Source organism: Hypomesus transpacificus, chromosome 22 (assembly GCF_021917145.1).
Source record: "Hypomesus transpacificus isolate Combined female chromosome 22, fHypTra1, whole genome shotgun sequence".
NCBI classification, from domain to species: domain Eukaryota; kingdom Metazoa; phylum Chordata; class Actinopteri; order Osmeriformes; family Osmeridae; genus Hypomesus; species Hypomesus transpacificus.
The window spans coordinates 10,552,569-10,574,345 of NC_061081.1; the positions used below are offsets into that span (position 1 = coordinate 10,552,569).

Consider the following 21,777-nt stretch of genomic DNA (forward strand, 5'->3'; position numbering starts at 1 on the left):
AATTTGTCTGTATTTTGCAAAATGGTGCATACATTTGAGGAATTCAGAAAATCCTGATATTCATAAATATATATATATTATTCCTATTGAATACATCACCAATTTAAATTAATGTAAGCATTGCTTCACACACTTGTGTTGTCATCTTGGTTAAGTGAAGTCAACGATTGAGCTACATCAACAAACTTATGTCATCATCTACGCGCAAGGGAATCAAGATCATCTGTCTTTTGTTGATTCAAAGAACAAGAGAAAAGACTGAGACAGAGTAGAGATTGCAGAGCGTTTTAGGCTGACAAACGAAAATGAAGTTTGAAGACTTACTTTTAGATATTAATGGGTTTGGAAAGTTCCAGATAATTCTTCTTGTAATCAGTTTCATTGGTCGCTTCACACTACCCTGTCACTTTATGTTAAACAATTTTATTACGGCAGTGCCTTCTCACCACTGTGCCCTCAGCAGTCTGGATGATGGAGGCATCTTTGGAAATCTAACCCAGGAACAGAGACTGGTAGTCAGTATTCCACTGCAGGAGGATGGGGGTCCAAGCTCCTGTGAGATGTTTCCAGAGCCACAGTATCAACTGTTATTCAATTCCTCCAACATGACTAATACAGCCAGAATTCCTTGTCAGAATGGATGGGTATATGATCACAGCACCTTCACCTCCACGCTGGCCACAGAGGTAAAGATTTGAACTGATTATATATTTATAATGTATGTAGTATTGTTGATGAGTGTATACTGACACTTTTATTTATGACCACCCTTCATTGTGTGTGAACGTATCATTCCATATGATTGTAAAATATAAGTTATGTGTAAAATAGTAATAAATCTTTGATCAATTCTTTTGTGTATATTCATGTTTTGCTTCTACAAAACATTGTCAGTACCATCTTAAATGTACATTTCTATTTTGCAAGTGGGACTTGGTGTGTGATCAAAAAGGGAGAAATAAGGCAACAGTCACAATATTCTTTCTGGGCGTGATGTTTGGAGCAATGACATTTGGAAGTCTAAGTGACAGGTAATAACTGTAACATCAACTTCAGGTCACCAAAATGTAAAGAAACCATGCAACACATTTACTTGAAGTCAAGTAATACATGAATTGACTATTGTCAAATAATATACTGTATGACGTGCTTAAACTTTCAGCGCTACAGATTCTGGTCCTTATTCTGTAGGTTTGGCCGGAGGATTTTGCTTTTGGTGTCCTATGTGTCTGCGATGGTGTTCGGTGTGGCCAGCGCTTTTTCCACCTCCTACGGAATGTTTGCGATGCTCAGGTTCCTCACGGGGTTCGGCATCACAGGCATCGTCATAGTTTCCACAGTCCTCAGTGAGTGTTTGCTTACCTATTACAATGTAGTCGTTTTTGTATTCCTTATATCCGTTTGTCATTTTACACTAAATAGGTGATGCATTTAATCTATATGTAGTTGGTATTGCCGACAGCATTTTCACTATTTGACAAACCTGACATGGCCAAAGAGAATGGGTTTCTAACATTATAGAACCAGATAGCATTAGATTGATACATTGGTGGATATATGAGCAATATTCAAGCAATTTCTAGAGAAAATTAGGTTACACACTCCCAGTTTAACCAAACGAGTGTTTTAACATTTACTCATACACTGGTGTGCCACTAAGGACATCTGTTATGTCCGCAGGTGTGGAGTGGGTGGATATTAAGCACAGAAAGCTAGTGGGCGTTATTGACAGCTTGTCATGGTCATTTGGGAACACTATGCTGCCGCTCATTGCCTACTGTGTGACTGACTGGAGATGGCTGACCATTTGGGTCACCTTACCTCTTGCCCTGGCCATCCTCACCTGGAGGTCAGACCTAAGGCTTTCTTCTACAATAAATAGTTTGAAGTGAATGTCTGAATTGCTGTCTACTGTACATTTGAAGGTGTTATCAACAGAATGTTTTGCTAACTTAATCAGGCTCATCATCTTGCTTCCTCCAATAGGTGGGTTCCTGAGTCTGCCAGGTGGCTAATAGCCCATGGGAAATTATCAGAAGCACAGTTTTATTTGTGCCAGTGTGCCAAGATGAATTGCAGGGGGGGCTTTGAGTCTGCCCTGAAACCAGAGGTATGCTAAACCAGAGTGTAGCAGATGAGCATGTATAGTCGATTTTTTTACGTCACCCATTTTCACCCATAAAGTATGTAATACCAAGCATTGAAGGCAAAATAAAAGAACTGCACCACTGTTTGGGTATACACTTTTCTCTAGGCCCTTTCCAATATTGTCGTGACTCAGAGAAAAGACAGGACATATTCCTACCTTGATCTGGTGAGGACCCCCAAAATGAGGAGACTGGCTCTGTGCACAGGCATAGTGTGGTGAGTGCTTCAGATCGGATTGGTAGCTTTTTACCCCTGAAAGTTAGAAATGTTATCAAAGTTACACTTTCAATATACAAAAGGCCTTGGATGCTTAGTCCATGGCCTTAGTCTGTGGCAGAATGTTAAGTTTCTCTTCCTTTAAGGTTTGGTGTGGCGTCAGCATACTACGGCATCAGCTTCAACATTACAGGGTTTGGGGTCAACATCTACCTGACCCAGTTTCTGTATGGTCTAATCGAGCTACCTGCCAAACTCGCAGTGTACTACCTACTGGATAGGATAGGCAGACGAAACACAGAAGTCGGAGCGCTGCTGCTGGTTGGGCTCTGTCTCGCCCTCAACATTTTCATTCCCAGAGGTTTGTTTCAAAGAGCTACATTGTGTTCATTACCTTCAATTCACCTTGGTCATTCACTTTCCTTCACTGCCTCTCAGACATGCCGGTCGTCAGGACAACTGTGGCGGTTATTGGGAAAGGGTTCTCAGCAAGTTCATTCGTGACCGTTGTGTTGTACAGCTCTGAGTTATACCCTACTGTGGTGAGGTAAACAACCCTCCTGTGACACACATACAAAAAATCTGCCAAAACCAGCTGTGTCAACAAAAGTCTTGACAAAACATTCAACAAAACTCACCATGTCTTTTAGACAGAGCGGCATGGGCTACAACTCGTTCTTGGCCCGTCTGGGGGTGTCAGTGGCTCCACTGATCTTAATGTTGGACGAGGTGTGGAGGGATCTGCCCCAGGTCGTCCTGTGCTTGCTGGCCATCCTGGGAGGGGCAGTAGCAAGCATGCTCCCCGAAACCAGGGACAGATGTCTGCCAGAGACCATTGAAGATATTGAGGAATCAGGGTACATAAGTCACCATCAGACAGCAGCTAAATCATTTTTTAAAGCTATTCAGCGATAACATGTTCATTTGCTAGATATTAAGGTACTTACAATCTAGATATACTTACTTCAAATATACTTCTAAATGCATTTGTTCCTTTTTAGGTTGGCCAAATCTTCAGATGTGGATATGGCACAAACCCTCTACAGATCCAAGTGCAGCAACGAGACAGAAAACATTTGCTGACAACAAGTCACAGAAAAGTCCATTTTGACTACTGAAGACTACTTTCATGAGCCAACGTGCATTGGATGTTAAGAGAAAAGATAAACAATTAAGAAAATACCCTTTTCTCACTAATCTGAATGCTTTCACTTAATGAAAATTAAATAAATCTCCTGTTATTCATCAACTTCTATTACACATATTGGTCCAAAAATTATTGTAGTTAACCTTACATTTGAAAGTATTTTTATTTTTTCAAAAATGAAAAATATTTTTTATTACAAAAGACAGGAAACTCTTAATTAATCCATACAAGTCAAAGCTTCTTTATTGAAGAAACAAGGACAATCTAAGCAAGTGAAATTTTCAGGGTTCACAATTTTCTAGAGGAACATCAACAATATCCACATGAGCTTCCATGCTTATCCTGTAAATTGTATTCCTTTTGAAAATCTTGATAGTTGTAGCCTAATATTCGCCATTGAAATCAATATCATAGATGCTAACAGTTGTACACTTTGCTATCAAAAAGGACGAAAGGAAAAACAGCAAACTGAGAAAAGTTATAAAAATCAAATTTTCAATGGCGGAAACATTAAGATAGAATAGTACAACTTAAAAGTTCAACTGCGCCAAGCTCTTTCTAGAATTAGAGTATTCCTCTTCTCATTTGCTGGTGCTCAGTACTGAGAATACTCCTTGGTCTGGAGTTTGGCAACAATCCGCTCCAACTGTCTCTTAGCCTCGCACTGTGGGAAGTTGCCCATTTCATAGTACTGAGGGGCCACCTTCACCAACCTGCAGACCATAGTGTTAAGAACAATTATTATCGACTATTATCTACTTAACAGAAACAACCCCACATGAAATAATGAATAACAATTAATTCCACACCATAGTCTACATAAGGTACCACCACTGTAATGTGCAAGGTGGCTGCATATACATACCATTCGGGTTTGATATCTGTGCAGGTGCGTATGTAGTTCTTGGTGGTGAGGACAAACTCGTTGTAGAGCACCCACTCTGGTTTATGGTCCAGGACTGTGGACGGGTGCAGCTGAACCACCTGGTTGTCCTTCACTGTCAGGTAGTGACCCGTCCGCTCCAGGTGAGCTACCTGGAGCATTCCAGCAGAGAAGCATTAGCATTTTTATGTGAACTGTTTTAAAAGTTAGGGTAGCTACATTTTGGCAAACCCAGATTTGTTTTTTTTTTTGAAAGTATCCAACCCACAATATCCCACCCTGTCCCTTTAAAGACACTCCCACAAAACACATGAATGCACTGCCTGACTACTGAGTGCAGATAGGTAAGTAGACAGGCAAGTAGTCCATCCAATCATTGGATTTGGTCCAAATGCTGTCCAATCATTGCATTCGGTCTGAACGCTAAGACAGTGTTTATTACAGTCTTGCGACGGCCACAGATATCAGATTAATTTTATTTTACTGTCAGTAAGTATTTGATTGATAGTTACCAGGATGTGAAGTTTATTTTAGCAAATATGACAAAAAGTGCATCTCAAAATCATTACCTATCCTAGCTTTAAAGCAGCCCACAAGTTCTTAATCCTAAAGATTTAAACCAAGGTAAGGAACCTAAGAGATGGGTTTGTGGATAGAGAAACAGCATCTTATCTCTCATGGCATGTGGTCTCAATGTTTTTGCTGATAAGCCACGCCCACTGACCTGCATGAAGAAGCCAGTGACGAGCGCTCTGCGGATGTTGATATAGTAGTCTCTGCTAGTGAATTCTGTGCTGCGGCGCGGCAAGTTGAAACGGTCCATGATCCGGGACAGCTGCTGGCGTACGTTGTCGGCCGACATCAGCGACCGGTAGTTGACAAAGTTGTCGTAGCACCACTGGTTAGACTCATGGTCTGGAAGGAAAGGAAATTTTAAAACTTTCCATGAGAAAAGAATGCTAATGTGTCATTCGAAATGTCCATTATTAATATTAGAATGAACTGACACAGTATATAAGAAAACATGACCAGTTCAGATACAAAGTACCCATTGGTGTCCTATTCAGGATGCACTGTAGATGTCAGCACTTACTTTGTTTGAAAGCGTGGTAGACGTTGAGTAGGGTCAGGTGGTCCCCGTCGATGTGGGCAAACCTCATCTTGGACTCGTCCGCCGCCTTCTTAGCCTCAGTGGGGCGGACGAAGCACTGTGGGACTAAACAAGGTTGGTATGGGCCCCAACACAGCCGCCCACAGGGATGAGTCAAGCAATTCACAGACAGGAGAAAGGCCTATGATCCTAGAGCACTGGACTGGACTGGGCAGATCTTAGGGGTAGGGAAGAGCAGGATGAAGGGACGCATTTGAGAGGGGGGGCTCTGATGTCATTCTCATGGTCACTCCCAACTGCTTGATGATTGGCTACTAGCTTGTGAGGGGGGGGGGGAGCGCTCAACACCTAACCAACCACATCTGTAAGACAAAGAGTTTTCACACACCTGCAAAATGTTAGGCAGTGCATTCAAACGTAAGAACAATGCAACACTTAAAAGTAACATTCCCACTGCCAGGTGACAAGAGCTACCAGCGTAACATCTATTTGTTTGAATACAAATGTAACATTTAGTGAACAATTAAAAGAATTGTCTGAGCGTATCTAAGAGAAATCCATGGAAGTGGTCCGTGCCCTGCCCATTCGGTCAGAAAACAGTCAAAGAATAATCTCTAGGCATCCGGGCTAACACCAGATGAGACGAAATTTACACTCTACATCCTTTTGCTACTAAAGTGGGATGGCCACCGATGCCTCCTAGAAGAAACCATTATCCAATTCCCCTAAAGTGAAACAGAGCTACTAGTTGCTTACTAGCAGCTTGTTCTGAAGTCCGAAAAAAGGGGGAAGAAATCAAAACTACCCAATAGCAATCCCTTATTACTAAGCCGGTCGTTTATACGATGAAAAGCCAACCCAATGGGGGTTCAAGTGCCAGAGGCAACACTGGGCAAGGGGGGGTGCCCGGCCAGCCCTGGGCATTACCTGACAGCATGGCAGTGATGGACAGGATCTCGTTGGAGCAGTTGAACTCGCAGCTGGCGATCACCATCTTGGCCAGCTGAGGGTCCAGGGGGAACTCGGCCATCATGGAGCCCAGCTCGGTCAGATCGCCGTCGTCGTTCAGTGCTGCCAGGTAGTTTAGGAGCTCCAGGGCACGCATCAGAGTCTCAGGGGCTGGGGAGTTCAGAGCCCAGATTAGGTGGTGCCTTATATATGTTTACATGGGTGGTAGTTACATGTAGAATGGGATGACTACAAGTAAGGGGAAAGTATGGATCTAAGATCGATTTCTCACCTGGCGGGTCCATGAAGTCAAAGTGCACCAGGTCATCGATACCCAGCTTCTTTAACTGCAGTACGACAGATCCCAAGTTGGACCTGAGAATCTCAGGATATGTGTTGTCCTGTTGTAAACGGAAAAAGGTGTGACAGGGGTGTAGTGTGTGAGAGACAATAAGAAAGATTCAAACACTGTGTAAATGTGTTTGTGCTTTGCTATGACACCATCAGAGTCAGCCTCTCCTCCTCCTACCCAAGGTAGATTGCATACCTGCATCTCTGTCTTGTAAGCCTTCTCAGTGTAAAGACGGAAGCACTTCCCTGGGCGTGTCCTGCAGCACGGCCCGCCCTCTGCTGGGCCGAGGCTTTGCTGATCGCCGTGACGAGCAAAGACTCTACCCTGATACGAGGGTTGTACACCTGGAAAGATCACAGGGTGTCATGTGTCTGGAAATCAACAGGGCTCATTAGAAGACGAGAAGTGATCTAGTTTCTGGAGACAGCTACATTAACTATTTACAAAAATAGGTACCCACCTTCTGCTTGGCAAAACCAGGGTCGATTACAAACACCACACCGTCAATAGTTAGGGACGTCTCAGCAATGTTTGTTGACACCACAACCTAGGAAGAGACGAGCAGGCTTTCAGTCGGCTTAAGTCCACATTGACGTCGAAATTGTGTAAAGTAAATAAATTGATGTCAGCTTTACACCAGTATTGAACTATCTTGTTTACCGATTTGAGTCTTGCATCCGGTTGGGTAAATAAAGCGAGGGGTGAGAACGTACCTTTCTTCCGATGGCACCGTTGGGTTTTCTGGGGGGCGGGGGCTCGAAGATCCTCTGCTGCTGCTGGGGGGGCAGCGTGGAATACAGCGGAATGATTTTGATGTCTCCCACTTCGGGGCCGAGGTCGTCGACCTCGCGTTTGATCCTTTTACAGGCCTCGTCGATTTCCTAAAGGACAGGTTGGATGGAACATCAAAGTTTCGCATTGGATATGTCTAATGATGCATGAAATAGGCAGAGGGATTTGAGGGTGCAAAAGAGTTTACAAGGGTTCCTATGCAAAGGGAATGTTTACCCCAAGAGCTAGTTTCCAAAAGGTACCCAAACACCTATATTCCGCATTCATAATATCTTTCACTAAATAAAACACCGGCCAAATGTTGTCTGCCCAGGAAGGATGCTGCATCTTACCTCTTGACCCGTGAGGAAGAGCAGGGCATCTCCCTCCTCCTCCTCACACATGTGGATCTGGATGACGGTGCGGATGGCGGCCTCCAGGTAATCGCGCTCCGGCTCCGGGGTGTAGAAGATCTCCACAGGATGCGTGCGCCCCGGGATGGTCAGCAGGGGGCAGCTGTCGAAGTACACCTGGAACTTTCCGGCATCGAGCGTGGCGCTCATGACAATGACCTGGGTTTGAGAGGGCGACAGTTACAACTGGGATCACGTGATGTTGGAAGTCTTCTTTGAGAATGTGTGGTTGAACAAAGCAATTGATTACTATCAATGTATCTGAGGGAACCAGTCGATAAAACTATCCATGCAAAATATGAACAGATTCGGACAACACACTCCTTGAATCAACTGCAATCCAAATGAAGCTTGAGGGTTGTTCAGCCCTACCTTTAGGTCCGACCTCTGGCGGACCACCTCCTTCAACACACCCATCAGGATGTCTGTGGCCAACGTCCTCTCGTGAGCCTCATCCAGGATGATCACTCCGTATCGCTCCAGCAGAGGGTCGTTCATGGCCTCGCGCAGCAACATACCATCTGTCATATACCTGGTGTGGGGACAGTCACATAAGTTAACCAAGAACCAATAGAGAGGAACTTAATCATTTGCTATATCGTAATCTTTTAACAAAGTATACACATCAAAAAGATGATCGAAATTGAGCGTTACAGATTTTTCAGTTTGGACCTTGAGATAATCAATCCCATTTCCGTTCGAAACATGGAACTTACTTCAGTATCGTTTTTGCGGAGCTGCAGTCTTCAAATCGAATGGAGTAGCCCACTTCCTGTCCTAGCATTATATCCATCTCGTCTGCCACTCTCTGGGCCACGCTCATAGCTGCCACTCTCCTGGGCTGGGTGCAGGCCACTGCCCTCTTTGGCCCCGGTATTCCCTTCACCAGGTCTACGCACCACTGGGGGATCTGGAGAAGAAGGGGTTATATGCAGGACTGGTGAGGTGTGGGCCAGCTTTAAGGGACAGATGCACTGATGACATCTTGATACCATTTCCCAAGTATTTAAATATATTGAGAAGAGGTAGATATTTTTTTGCAGTACATTCTGGGATGAGTAACTCCTCCACCACCGTTATTTAATGTATGTAATTAACATATTTTGTTTTTTGTTATCAAGTGTGGAAGCAAACTAACTTGTGAAGTGCTGCATCATCTTAAGAGGAATACTGAACCATACCTGCGTGGTCTTTCCAGAGCCGGTTTCTCCCACGAGCACGAAGCTTTGATGGCGTGTGATGATCTCGTTGAAGCGTTCCTTGTACTCCCAAACGGGCAGCTGCAGCCTCTTTTTCAGGATCTCGTAGTAACGCGGTGTGTGTGGGAGGTTGGTGAAGGGGTTGATCTGCTGGTTCATGACCATCTGCTTGACTTGGGGCATCCCACCCCCAGCCATGATGGGGGCCACTCCTGGTGGCTTTTGGTCTCTATCGCGGTCTCGATCTCGGTCCCTGTCCCGGTCCCTGTCGCGATCTCTGTCTCGGTCCTTGGAACGATCGTCACGATCTCTGTCTCTGTCCCGGTCTTTTCTGTAAAGAACAAAAAGCCAGACCATTAAGTTTTAGCATTTGTACTTATCCAAGGAACAGACCCGCATATAGTTTAATGTATTTAACTTAATCATCACAGTGTATATAGAAAATTACTGTGCAAGAAGGAACTGGTGTGCAGGACTTCTTGATTTGACAGCACATGATACATCATTTCATGTGAACTTAAGCAACAGCCACAGGGCAGCTTCATAGAATAGCATCCTCAACATCATTAAAAAAACACCAAAAAAACGTTTAATAAAATATACGAACGAGTGTCATTTCATTATTAATTGGATTTGTGTTTGGGACTGATCTGGTTTGGTTGTTAGATGTTACATTGAGTACGTTTGTCAGTGTTACTTGATGCATTGTATTCACTGGGACCCTGTTATGTGGCTAGGCAATTGAAAATAGTTTTACGTTAGCTAGCTAGCTACCGTTGACAAATTGGGCCTAAACTGTCCCTTAGCAATTCACTAGAAATGTATACCAAGCTAGCACAAATCAAATGTTGATGGTTGTTCTGTTGCTACGCTGATGGCATATATTTTCAACCAGTGCTAGTGCTAGTTAGCTATCGCTTCTAGCTAGGCCGCGGAGTGCTAGTACAACACACGTGCAAGAAAGCCGACTGCGCGGGCAATAGCTAGCATATACGAAGTTAGCAAGCTAACTGGTCATTGGAAAACAACGCTACGGGTTTGTTGGTGAAATGTACGACTAGCTACCGTTTTACTTAACAAGAATATTATTTGGTATCACTGTAGATTTGCCACACGGTAGTAACAACCATGTCAGCAGCGTTTCCAGATAATATCTAGAGCTAGCAATCTACGACTCGCGTACTGTTTGCTTGCTAGCTAGCTTTGTTCGGTCGCCCACTTGCTGGTGCTGCTGTGCTGGTGTTAGCCCGTTCCGCCGGTATGATGAAAAGCAACGGAAAACTCACCCATCAGATCTCTTTTTAGTGGAGTAATCGTCTCCCAAGTCTAAACGGTGTCTTTTAGACATATTGAAAGTCACACTAGCAACATAAACCTAAAACCTACGCAAAAGATTCATTAAAAGTATTCAGGTGCTCTAAACGTAGTTACTGTTGGTAGCTAGCTTTCCGACTCCGGAAGCAATTCTCTGCCCTTGTGTTCCGCGTCATCAAGAAAGGGACGACAATGCTGTCTGCTACCTACCTTCTGGTAATACAGCCAGAAAATATATTTGAACAACTGTTCAATTATCGAACTGTCGTCTACAACATAATTATGTCAACATAATTCAGAGAGTTGTACTCTAACATGGGTCCACATATTAGCATAAAAAATAATAATTGAAAGCACTGAAAATGCAGCAAGGAAAATTTGATTAGCTTGGATATCAGTAACAATTTAAATAATTTTGCAGAACGGCTGAAGTTGGACTGTTTATTAGGCCAACATGTTCTTTACAGGCCATAAAACAATTAAAATCCACTCCTGTTGAACAGTTAGCAGAGGCAGTCTGATCGAAACCCAGCAGACAAAATGCAATACTTTATCGCCTGCTAGTGGCTGACTGTGTGGGCTGAAGATGTAAATCTAACTGACGCATGCGTCGCACAAGCCTAGCTAAGAATCTAAATCGATTATCGAGATGTAAACAGTCGATATTTATCATGGCTGATAAACCAAATGCCCAGAAAAGGTAATTTAAGTATATGGATTTCACTTGATTAACATGTGTCTTAAATCCTGACACAATATCGTGCAATAAGCTTGTACAAAGTCAATTTTCAGAGGCTAGTACTATTAGCCACTTTGCTTGCCACCACAGTAATAGGCACCAGCACTCCTTTGGTCGGCAAAGTAGGCTAGGCTAGCTCGTTAGGCTAGCTATGTAGCCATACCTTAAAAAAAAAAAAACGTTTCTGTTTTACAGTGTGAAAATAGCTGCTGGAGCGGTGGTATGCGTTGAAAGCGAAATAAAAGGAGATGTTACTATTGGTAAGACATTGTGAATCAAGCTAACTAACAACCATTGTGTCTAACTTTAAAATCATAGGTAGCCTATATTTTTTCATTAAAGACAATACATTTGAGCATTTCAGTATTCAGCGAATGTCATTCATATGCTCATTTTATTAAAGTTGTACTGTGGTTAGCAATGTATCTTATTTTAGCCAGTATCTTATCAACTGAGCACATACATCCTGTCAGGCCCCAGGACTGTGGTTCACCCGAAAGCTCGCATCATCGCCGAGGCAGGACCCATCATCATTGGAGAGGGCAACCTGATAGAGGAGCAAGCTGTTATAATTAACAGGTGAATGTACTACTAATGCAGCACAATTGACTAATAAATGTATCTATTTCAATGCAATTGCTCACTCAACTTCCACATCTTGTCTTCATTTCCCAGTTTACTAAGCAAATGTCTTCTTATAGTTACCCAGAAAACATCACTCCGGACACAGAGGGAGTGGAACCGAAAACTATGACGATTGGCATCAACAACGTGTTTGAAGTTGGATGCAGTATCCTTGAAGATTAAACTGTACCACTATTTCATACCGTTTCCAATTAATAATATGATACTGTATTTTTTTAACTGCCAACTCAGCATCTCAAGCCTTGAAGATTGGAGATAACAATGTAATAGAATCTAAAGGTGAGGACTCATTCACACTTATTGAGAGAGCCAAGGGCTGGGAAGTTGGTCTGGCGGCTAACCTTATCCACCTTGTCACACAGCGGATGTGGGCAGAAATGTGATCCTGACCAGCGGCTGTATTATTGGCGCCTTCTGCCCTGTAAACACCTGTGAGGTCATACCTGAGAACACTGTCATCTATGGCTCAGGATGCATGAGACGGGTTCAGACTGAGAGGCCCCAGGTATACAAACACACAAGCACGGTCAATCTCCAAGATCCACTTCTAAATAAACACAGTAAACTCTGATAGTCGGTTTCCTCTGAGTCACATGGGTTTGTTTTCTCCAGCCCCAGACTCTTCAGCTGGACTTCCTGATGAAGATCCTGCCCAACTACCACCACCTCAAGAAAACGGTCAAAATGGCTGCCACACCAGTGAAAAACTGACCTCCCACCCAAACTATGACTGAATCAAAATCTCCAATCTTAACTTCACTTCTTAGAATGTATACATGTTTCTACTTTCTACAGTGCTTCTGTAGCCGATATTTATACTGTATGTCTGTCTGAATTACACATTCAATGTGTTTTTATACACTTGTAATAAAAGATGATCGAAGAAAAAAAAGTTGGTGGTGCAGTTGGCTATAGATATGCACTTGGATGGAATTATGTATAATAATTATTGTACAGTAATACATTTACATTTAATCATTTAGCAGACGCTCTTATCCAGAGCGACTTACAGTAAGTACAGGGACATTCCCCCCGAGGCAAGTAGGGTGAAGTGCCTTCCCCAAGGACACAACATCATGTAATAGCTTGGTGCAATAAAAATGGCTTCAGCTCTGTACATTTTGTGCATTTTTACTGTATTTATTTGTATGCAAATGTATGCACATCACCATACATCAATCAGAGCTCTATAAAACGGACAGTATGCAGCAGTAGCTCTGATCCTGGATGACTGCGGAGTAACTTCTGGTCCAGCCCAGCGCTAACATGTCAGACTTCACCAATCAAGCCCAGAATCCCCATTTAATTACACTAAATGGCTAGCCTCACTACATTTCAGAAACAGGGGTTGTATTAAAGCAATGTTAAACTACCTTGTCCTTTACGCCATGTTAGAAAACGTGAGCATACGCTTGAGGTGACCATATTCAGCTTCATTAGCACAATATATGTAATATATGACTTGAGTCACTGTAAAAACTGAGCAAGAAATTTTAACTGTAACTCAGTACAGGCACTACTACAAATTAGTAATGACTTCAAACTAATTAAAATGTAAATGCTGCCACCCACAAACACACACCCTCTTTTCCATAGCAGACAATATTTGTGGTATGTAAGCCACAGCAAAAAAACAAATAAATTGTGTCAATTTTGTGTTTGTATGTTGTTGAGAACTCAATGTCATAGCATAAGGAAGCGCAGAAGGCCCCATTTGACAGTCAGCGGGTTGTTTTGGACATCATTCAAGCCGCATCTTAATACAATACAGAGTTAACATGCCTGTAGCTCCTTTCCCTGATTTCCCAGTAACAGGCGGACTGAATATGCATCAGTCGTTTGGTGGCAAGGGGCACAGTCAAACTCCTGGCCACAATAAATGGACTTCAACTTTCAGGTCTCCCCATTTTGTAGGTCTCCCCATTTTCTAAGCCCAGCAACAGGAAATATGACGCGGAGAGAAAGTGAGGTCACTTCTTGGCCGGCACCCCCTCGGAGTAGTCCTCCAGCACGCCGGCCAGATGGTCATTGTGAGTTTTGAAGCGTCTCTTCTGTCCGCCTGGCTTCTTTCTCTTCTGGATTGGTAGCTGAAGAAAACCGGGCAACCAATCACAAACAATGTTATTTTGTGCATGGAATGTTTGCATTGAACCTCTTGCACTTATTCATTTTGAACTTTTTCATGTTCTCTAGAGAGAGAGAGACATTTACCACTTTCTTTGGTCCCGTTTCCTGCATTGAAGAGATGCCCTGTCTCTTCAGATAGTCCTCAATCTTTTCCTCGTCCATGGAATCCACCGGAATACTGCGCCACAGCTTCTGGAATTCTGGGATTGAACAGGGGAGAAGGAGGGACAGGAAGTATAGCCTCAATGATGCGGGTAACCACAAAGCTGTGGCTTCACACCCTGCCAGTGATGCTCAGTGGACTCACTCACCTTCATCTACGTCAAACTGACAGTGTTTATCGTTGTAAAATAGGATCTTTTTCTTGTCAGGCCGGGTCACAAAGATGATCTGATCACCCAAAGCCTGAGAGAGACAAAGAGAGAGAGAAGAAAAAGTCATTTCAGACACTTTAGCTGTGGTTATCATTGTGAAATGATCTATTGAGGAAATGCAGTGACCCTTGAGTAGTGTAGTCAACCTAAATGCATGTGAGGAAAAAAAGAGAGCGTCTGTATGTCACGCACGCACGTGTGTGTGTGTGTGTCTGACCTTGATGGCCTTGGCGGAGTTGGGCAGGCCCTCCTCCACATCGTCCAGCAGCACACCTCCCAGACCCAGCTGGTCGTGTTTGTCCAGCAGCCTCAGCAAAGCCTTCTTATCCTTCAGGTGGTACTTGGGCTTGAAGGCATACTTCCCATCCCGGACCTCGATCTTAGCATTGTTAGCCAGGGCCTGGGGGGGAGGAGACAAAGGGAGGGAGAAGGGCTAAACTCAATGCTCTTTGCAGTGATTTCCTAGTGTAGGCGGGTACAGAATTGTGCAGGAAGCGACCTTAGAAACACACACGCACATGAAACACACCTCAGTCATCAGCCACTGTTTCTGCTTCAAGCCAATGTCCAGCAGTTTGGTCTCATCCAGGATCTCCTCTAGGGTCAGGTGGTGTGTGTCCCCTCGCTGGTGTCTCGTCTGGGAGGGAAACCACACACACACACATCAAAGTAACTGGACAGTGGAATCAAATCCACAATTCCCTGTAACCTCAACGCACAGTGACATAATACTGTTGATATCAGTTCACACTCAAAAGATCTGCTCAGAAAAACAGTGAGAAAAAAGGAGAGCTGAAATTCACACTTTCTACGGAACATGTCAATATGGCTGTCGTTATGCAGCCAGCAATGAGTCACAACGTTGGTGTGCCATAGCAGCTGATCTGTCATCGGTATGCACACTATGTTGTTTTCTTTTCTTGTTTACAAGATGTTTACTTTCTGAAGACAGGAGGGGGGACGTTTACACAATCACAGCAAAGCTCAGATTTCCTTGTAGAATTGCTTGGGTAAACTAGCAGGATGGCAGTATTGGCCTACAGTGCTCTCACCTTCATATAATTGACGATCTTGGCCAGGCAGCCAAACTTGTAGCCAGAGCTACCAGTAAGAGCCTTTAAGTTAAAGTTGCCATTGCTGGAATCTGAGGAGAGAGAGGAGAGGAGGTGATGGTATTGTATGGGTTCAATGCTATTTACACAAACACATGGGGGGGCCTCAATTTGTTTCAACAGGCATAGCGGAATCATTCGGAGCAGTTCTCAAGGTGTATAGCTGGGAGACAAAACAAACACACACAAGGGGTCAGAGGTGACAGCAGGGGAACAATGGGGCTTTCCAAGGCCAGTTCAACACAGACAGGAAGTCTAGATGACTTGTGAAGGGAAAAAAAATAATAATAATAATGTATACTGCAAGTGATGTCATTAAATAAATCCCATAGGTTATATAATATATTTAGTTTATGAAAATATTATGTTTTATGGGGAGGGCCTGGTTTCTGTCAGTGTCAAGATGCTGTCTGCATCTCTGCCTACTGCTGTAGCCTCAAGCCTGGGCTCTGCTCCAGCCAATCAAAGATGCCCGCGGGCCTGACTCATGAATGATTCATGACGTGGGCGGGAGCTGTTGTTGCTGTCTGGGCAGCCGGCGAATAGAAACAGGGTACAGTGGGAGTGTGGCCAATGATTGAGCAGCACAGTCTCATGGGGATGGGCCGGCCTGAACTGCAAGGAGTGGTAACAGGGATGGGGGATGGAGAGTGAGAGAGAAAGAGAGATAGATAGAGAGGTAAGAAAGAGAGGCTAGAGAAGAAGAGGGAACAGGGGAGGGGCTTTAGATTATAACCAAAAGAATATAGGAGAGGCGAGAGAACTGAAGAGAAACAGTGAGAGCAAGAGAGAGCACGAGGAGGAATTATTTTTTCCCTTTGCCAAAGCATCCTCTCAGGATCCACAAAAACAGCCAGGTGAGTCTGCATGTTTGACTTGCACGGTGCGTGTTTGCTTTAAATGAGAAAGGGAACAATCCTTCAACCCCCACACACACCCACCCCCCATCCCCCGCCCCTTCCCCTCATGGTGGGGCATATGCCATCTGCATGCATGCTGTCCATGACTCTGTGGCTAATCTTTCAAGAGAACATTCCCTCCACGTTCCATTCAGACGAGGAGAGATGGGAAGGAAACAGCATGCTAGGATAAATCCTAGACACCAGCATAGCCCAAACTGTTTCACTGTATTCAGATGAAATTGTTCATTATGACAGTCACATAGCAGTCAACTGTACAGTAAGTAAGACAAACCCAATAGGAGGAGTGAAGAAGTAGAGAGAATGGATACGGTGAAGCGACAACGACGGCAAAGACTATATGACTGGGCTTATTTCTGTGTGCGTGTTTATGTGTGAGTGAGAGAGGGTGCGTGTGTCGAAGCCAACTCGCAGCTCTCCAGAGAAATCGCTAGAAGACGGTTGAGAGCAGGCAGGCAGACAGACAGGCAGGCACAGCGGGAGACGCCTATGTGTGCAGTCAGGGGGCCCTGCAACATGTCATGGAGGAGGTGAATACTAGGACCGTCTGTCTCTAGATGGGCTGGAGGAGATCAGGTCTCCAGGTGAAATTACATCTGGGGAACACATCCGTGCAATCTCTCTTTTCCTCTCTCTCCCTGTCACACACACACACACACACACACACAGGAAATGGCACTTTGCTCCCATAACCAAATTATCAGCAGTGCATTTACAGGGTGAGTGGAGGAGTCTGACCCACCTCTGCAGTCTATTGTTTTCTTTCAGGCTGTGTTCTATAATCTGCTTTACGTATCAGCTTACTATGACCAACACCCCTGAAAAAAATGACTTACTGTAGTGCTGTTTTAGGGCTGATGATCAAGACATCAGTCTACAAGTTCCAGACTAAAAACGACTTCAACTGAGATCCCTGCACACGCGCACACACACACACACACACACACACACACACACACAGAGAGCTGACCTGCTAACTGATATCCTAAAGAACCTCTTCCACAAGGCTTTTGATGCACTTACTTGTGCACAGACACAATTGCACACGTGCGCACACACACACACACACACATTTCCCCATCTCAACCTCTCCCTCTCTTGCCCCTCTACCTCGCTTATGCACTCAACCAAACTGGGTCAGCAGACTCTTTCTCTCTGGGGGTCTGAGAGAGAGAGAGTGTGTGTGTGTGTGCACGCATGTAAGCGAATGTACACACGTCTTAAGTGAGCGTCCGTCTAGAATGTGTGTGCATGCCAATTAACGTGTGCGAGTGAAGCATGTGAGGGCATGTTTGTGGGTGGGCAGTGGCCATGCTGCACACTTCACAGGGCGCACAGGGGAGAGGAGAGAGATGGGCGATCAGGGGAGAGGAGAGAGATGGAAGATCAGGGGAGAGGAGAGAGATGGGCGATCAGGGGAGAGGAGAGAGATGGGCGCACAGGGGAGAGGAGAGAGATGGGCGATCAGGGGAGAGGAGAGAGATGGGCGATCAGGGGAGAGGAGAGAGATGGGCGATCAGGGGAGAGGAGAGAGATGGAAGATCAGGGGAGAGGAGAGAGATGGAAGATCAGGGGAGAGGAGAGAGATGGGCGATCAGGGGAGAGGAGAGAGATGGGCGATCAGGGGAGAGGAGAGAGATGGGCGATCAGGAGAGGAGAGATATGGAAGATCAGGGGAGAGGAGAGAGATCGGCGATCAGGGGAGAGGAGAGAGATGGGCGATCAGGGGAGAGGAGAGAGATGGGCGATCAGGGGAGAGGAGAGAGATGGAAGATCAGGGGAGAGGAGAGAGATGGAAGATCAGGGGAGAGGAGAGAGATGGGCGATCAGGGGAGAGGAGAGAGATGGAAGATCAGGGGAGAGGAGAGAGATGGAAGATCAGGGGAGAGGAGAGAGATGGAAGATCAGGGGAGAGGAGAGAGATGGGCGATCAGGGGAGAGGAGAGAGATGGGCGATCAGGGGAGAGGAGAGAGATGGGCGATCAGGGGAGAGGAGAGAGATAGAAGATCAGGGGAGAGGAGAGAGATGGGCGATTAGGGGAGAGGAGAGATATGGAAGATCAGGGGAGAGGAGAGAGATGGGCGATCAGGGGAGAGGAGAGAGATGGAAGATCAGGGGAGAGGAGAGAGATGGGCGATCAGGGGAGAGGAGAGAGATGGAAGATCAGGGGAGAGGAGAGAGATGGGCGATCAGGGGAGAGGAGAGAGATGGGCGATCAGGGGAGAGGAGAGAGATGGAAGATCAGGGGAGAGGAGAGAGATGGAAGATCAGGGGAGAGGAGAGAGATGGGCGATCAGGGGAGAGGAGAGAGATGGGGGATCAGGGGGGTCATTTTTATTGACCGTCTCTCTGAGTTAGTCCTCCACACTGTGTTCCAGAAATACACCCCCCCCCAGTCCACCCCAACAGGAAACATGACTAAGTCCCTTTCCCCCTCCCTCTCTACCTCCCCTCCTCCCCCCCCCCCCCCCCCCAGACCATGAACACCACCGCCACCGCCGGCCCGGTCCACCCTGCCGCCCCGCTGTCCCGCGTCTCCCTGCAGGTGCAGGAGGTCTACCCCTTCCACGACGGCTGGAACGTGGCCTGCTTCGTCATCCTGCTGCTCTTCGTCCTGGCCGTGCTGTCGCTGGCCGCCCTGGCCCTGCTCTACGAGGTGCTGGACTGCGGCTGCTGCTCCAAGGGCAAGACCCACCGCCAGCTGCTGGAGGAGAGGGAGGCGTCCGCCGCCGAGCCCGGCACCTTCCGCAGAATGGTGGGCAGTCTGAGCGGTGGGGGGGTGTCGCAGACTGAGGTGGTGTGAGGGGGGGGTCTGTCTTATTACCCCCTGCCCTACCTTTTAAATAAGACTTATCGATGACTGACAAGAGGCTGACAGCACTGGCATGTGCCTGAGCGCAAGCTGGGTTGTACAGTACATGGTTGACTTAGGGCGGCGTGTTGAAAGCACAGAGAGCGAACGAGGAGGAGTTGTACAAAGAGAGAGAGAGAGAGAGAGAGAGAGAGAGAGAGAGAGAGAGAGGAGGAGAGACGGATTCTCATCTCATCGAAATACAGTTTGTCCACACGATGCCGCCAATCACATCACTACATCCGTCGCCACAGCAACTGAACACCCCCACAATGCGAGAGAAGCCAGCAGGAAAGATGGAGTCTGTCGCAGAGGACTCAGTTCTCTGAGCAAAAGGCAGTTGAAGTAGCTGCCTATCATCAGAATAAAGGGAGTACATATAGTCAGAGAGGAAAGTGTGTCCTAACTGTTGTACAGGGTCTCAGGCCAAGGCCCAACACAAACTGATGACATCTCCTTGTGACACCAACAACTCAATCTGCCATGTCTTAACTGAGGAGGGGGGGAGGGGGGGGGAAAGATAATGGGACAGGGGAACACACTGATGTAAATACGCTATGTTTGTCATTGAGCTATGTGCACTGTGTTATTTCCCTTGCCTTAAAATTATGTCAAATAAACCATGCCCAACACATGGTCCATTCAAAATAAAGACCCATGAGAACAACACTGTGTTTGTGATCAATATCAGTTTATCTGCCAGGTCCAAAGGATGCTGGTGTCACCAGGACGGTTCTCTTGGCACTCATTTAGTCACCATATAATCTGTGAATATCACTTTTACAGTTTCAGGCTCGTCTCAACCTCGGACAATACAGCTTCAGAGTCCTGCATCAGGTTGAACGTCCAAGAAACCACAACCTAGACCTAAGTAACCCTACCCTACCAAAAGAACTGACAGTGTGTTCACAGCAGGAGCCAAAAGCTGAGACTAGGCTGTAAGAAGGCTAGTATGCCAGCCAAGGTCAACAGGGTTACGGTAGGTAGAAAAGAGGAGTGTTTACCAGCACTGTGTTTGGACCCTGAGGAGCCCTCCTTGTCGACTTTGGCTTTCTTCTTCTTGGAGGAGCCAGAGTCTGAGGCTGTTGGTCTCTTCTCGACAGCAGGGGTGGACAGAGCCCTTTTCTTAAAGAGCTCGCTCTCCCTCAGCAACGCTGGGTCCATCCTGACCAAGACACATATCATATCCATTTTAGCAGACACTTTTCTAAAACGATATACAGGGGAGATTTGAACCTTGACATGGTGTCAAATGCCCAACCACTAAGCAACGGCCAGCCCTATATGTGTGTTACGGTCATCTGAATGCAGTTGAATGTATTAACATGACCAATACAGTGGTGATGATCTGGTTAGCAGGGGATTATGTTGACACACACCGACATAACACAATATCTGAATGAACTACTGGTAGGTACATTGTTTGCAAAGAAAGGAAGAGCACACTGTTCAAACCGGACTTCAAATCACAGCTGGTTATTTGACAGGTGGCAATTTCCTAAACGTCTACATCTTAACTTTGTTATGAGCAAACTAATTACAAGTTATAGACAGGATTGGGTGGCCGTTAATTTGTTTGCAAGTAGCCACGAAGTACGACAAAAGATAGGTAACGACGACGTCGTTAGCATCAAAGCAAGGCACTGTAGAAAGCATAATTGGAGGCAACTTAAACTTAACAAAGCTACATACTGTACTGTACCTTCTCTGATCGTGTGTCCTTTCTGCCAAACTGTTATGCGGTCTTCAGTATAAAGACACGTTCACAATACAATAGGCACAAAAGGCCACATCCAAATAGTATCTGCTAGCTACACAGTGCCTTTCTCTTCCTTTCATTGGTTGCTCTTTAGCCAGATCTAGTGTACATCTAGCTAGCTCACCGTACAGCTTTCTCTGACTTCCGTTACTTGTTCGATTTTTCGGAATTCTCGCTGCCTCCTGAATGCAAATCACAAACCGTAGCCACATCTGCCAAAGAAGAACTGGCTGCCACCTAGCGGTGATTCAGAAAACAGCATAATTTGCGTTGGAAATTTAGGCGTTTACTCTTTTTCACATTTGTTACAGATTTTTCCCAGTTTAGGTTTCGAATTTTTTTATGGGGATTTAAGGATTTTCATTAACGTTGTTAAGGATAAAATGTGTTGAATAAACAAATGACCTCCAAGTGTTTGTGTGTGCACGTGTACATTCATGTGTGTGTGCGTCGGGGAAAGTGGATTATTTGGCAGACAGGAGCTCTCCTCTGTCAAGCATCTTGGTGTCTGAGACAGGAATTAATTGGAAGGTGATTATCAACTTTATCTTCTTTCGGCCCTGGTCTGGAAGGTGTTCGTGTACGTGTGTGTATGCTGCGTGTGAGTGCATGCGTGCGTATGAGTGTGTGCGTGAGAGAGAGTTCAGATACATACACACGCATACACAAATAAACATACACGACGTGGCGGTGTCACATAGGATTAGACCGTCCAGTTCTGTAGTGACAATAAGGGACCGCTCCATA

General features: G+C 45.4%; 5 protein-coding genes across 5 annotated transcripts; 3 read left to right on the top strand and 2 right to left on the bottom strand.

Annotated features, from left to right (window-relative positions):
• Positions 1 to 246: 246 nt before the first annotated feature.
• On the top strand, positions 247 to 3,585 carry LOC124483886 (solute carrier family 22 member 7-like). The gene is made up of 10 exons (XM_047044472.1): positions 247 to 686; positions 928 to 1,031; positions 1,192 to 1,346; positions 1,681 to 1,849; positions 1,987 to 2,110; positions 2,255 to 2,364; positions 2,511 to 2,725; positions 2,803 to 2,911; positions 3,015 to 3,221; positions 3,366 to 3,585. Exons 1-10 carry the CDS (start codon positions 306 to 308, stop codon positions 3,445 to 3,447), a joined length of 1,656 nt encoding a protein of 551 aa, XP_046900428.1. The 5' UTR covers positions 247 to 305; the 3' UTR covers positions 3,448 to 3,585.
• A 143-nt stretch (positions 3,586 to 3,728) lies between these two features.
• Positions 3,729 to 10,649, bottom strand: dhx15 (DEAH (Asp-Glu-Ala-His) box helicase 15). The gene is given in 15 exon segments (XM_047044456.1): positions 3,729 to 4,224; positions 4,377 to 4,546; positions 5,119 to 5,309; positions 5,488 to 5,610; positions 6,433 to 6,624; positions 6,746 to 6,854; positions 7,001 to 7,065; positions 7,068 to 7,149; positions 7,266 to 7,352; positions 7,519 to 7,686; positions 7,930 to 8,148; positions 8,362 to 8,521; positions 8,706 to 8,899; positions 9,171 to 9,519; positions 10,475 to 10,649. Coding segments are annotated over 15 exon segments (2,289 nt in total). The 5' UTR covers positions 10,537 to 10,649; the 3' UTR covers positions 3,729 to 4,106.
• Positions 10,650 to 10,685: 36 nt separating this feature from the next.
• Positions 10,686 to 12,610, top strand: LOC124483918 (dynactin subunit 6-like). Its single transcript, XM_047044515.1, has 7 exons — positions 10,686 to 11,202; positions 11,437 to 11,501; positions 11,715 to 11,820; positions 11,943 to 12,031; positions 12,118 to 12,165; positions 12,249 to 12,391; positions 12,499 to 12,610. Exons 1-7 carry the CDS (start codon positions 11,108 to 11,110, stop codon positions 12,595 to 12,597), a joined length of 645 nt encoding a protein of 214 aa, XP_046900471.1. The 5' UTR covers positions 10,686 to 11,107; the 3' UTR covers positions 12,598 to 12,610.
• A 400-nt stretch (positions 12,611 to 13,010) lies between these two features.
• On the bottom strand, positions 13,011 to 21,198 carry gtf2e2 (general transcription factor IIE, polypeptide 2, beta). The gene is made up of 8 exons (XM_047044496.1): positions 20,974 to 21,198; positions 20,276 to 20,436; positions 15,440 to 15,531; positions 14,917 to 15,024; positions 14,605 to 14,787; positions 14,325 to 14,418; positions 14,098 to 14,213; positions 13,011 to 13,973 (listed from the first exon to the last, which is right to left on the bottom strand). The coding sequence occupies exons 2-8, from the start codon at positions 20,433 to 20,435 to the stop codon at positions 13,857 to 13,859; spliced, it is 870 nt and encodes a 289-aa protein (XP_046900452.1). The 5' UTR covers position 20,436; positions 20,974 to 21,198; the 3' UTR covers positions 13,011 to 13,856.
• Positions 15,538 to 20,259, top strand: smim18 (small integral membrane protein 18). Its single transcript, XM_047044529.1, has 2 exons — positions 15,538 to 16,356; positions 18,897 to 20,259. The coding sequence occupies exon 2, from the start codon at positions 18,900 to 18,902 to the stop codon at positions 19,221 to 19,223; it is 324 nt and encodes a 107-aa protein (XP_046900485.1). The 5' UTR covers positions 15,538 to 16,356; positions 18,897 to 18,899; the 3' UTR covers positions 19,224 to 20,259.
• Positions 21,199 to 21,777: the final 579 nt, after the last annotated feature.

Coding starts and splice junctions, on each gene's coding strand:
- smim18 (XM_047044529.1), top strand. CDS start 18,900: ATGAACACCACCGCCACCGCCGGCCCGGTCCACCCTGCCGCCCCGCTG.
- LOC124483918 (XM_047044515.1), top strand. CDS start 11,108: ATGCGTCGCACAAGCCTAGCTAAGAATCTAAATCGATTATCGAGATGT. Junction 12,032..12,117: donor CGTGTTTGAAGTTGGATGCA/GTATCCTTGAAG, acceptor CTGCCAACTCAG/CATCTCAAGCCTTGAAGATT. Junction 12,392..12,498: donor TTCAGACTGAGAGGCCCCAG/GTATACAAACAC, acceptor TGTTTTCTCCAG/CCCCAGACTCTTCAGCTGGA.
- gtf2e2 (XM_047044496.1), bottom strand. CDS start 20,435: ATGGACCCAGCGTTGCTGAGGGAGAGCGAGCTCTTTAAGAAAAGGGCT. Junction 15,532..20,275: donor AGGGTCCAAACACAGTGCTG/GTAAACACTCCT, acceptor CTCTCTCCTCAG/ATTCCAGCAATGGCAACTTT. Junction 13,974..14,097: donor AAACGGGACCAAAGAAAGTG/GTAAATGTCTCT, acceptor GGTTTTCTTCAG/CTACCAATCCAGAAGAGAAA.
- LOC124483886 (XM_047044472.1), top strand. CDS start 306: ATGAAGTTTGAAGACTTACTTTTAGATATTAATGGGTTTGGAAAGTTC. Junction 687..927: donor CCTCCACGCTGGCCACAGAG/GTAAAGATTTGA, acceptor CTATTTTGCAAG/TGGGACTTGGTGTGTGATCA. Junction 1,032..1,191: donor TTTGGAAGTCTAAGTGACAG/GTAATAACTGTA, acceptor CTTATTCTGTAG/GTTTGGCCGGAGGATTTTGC.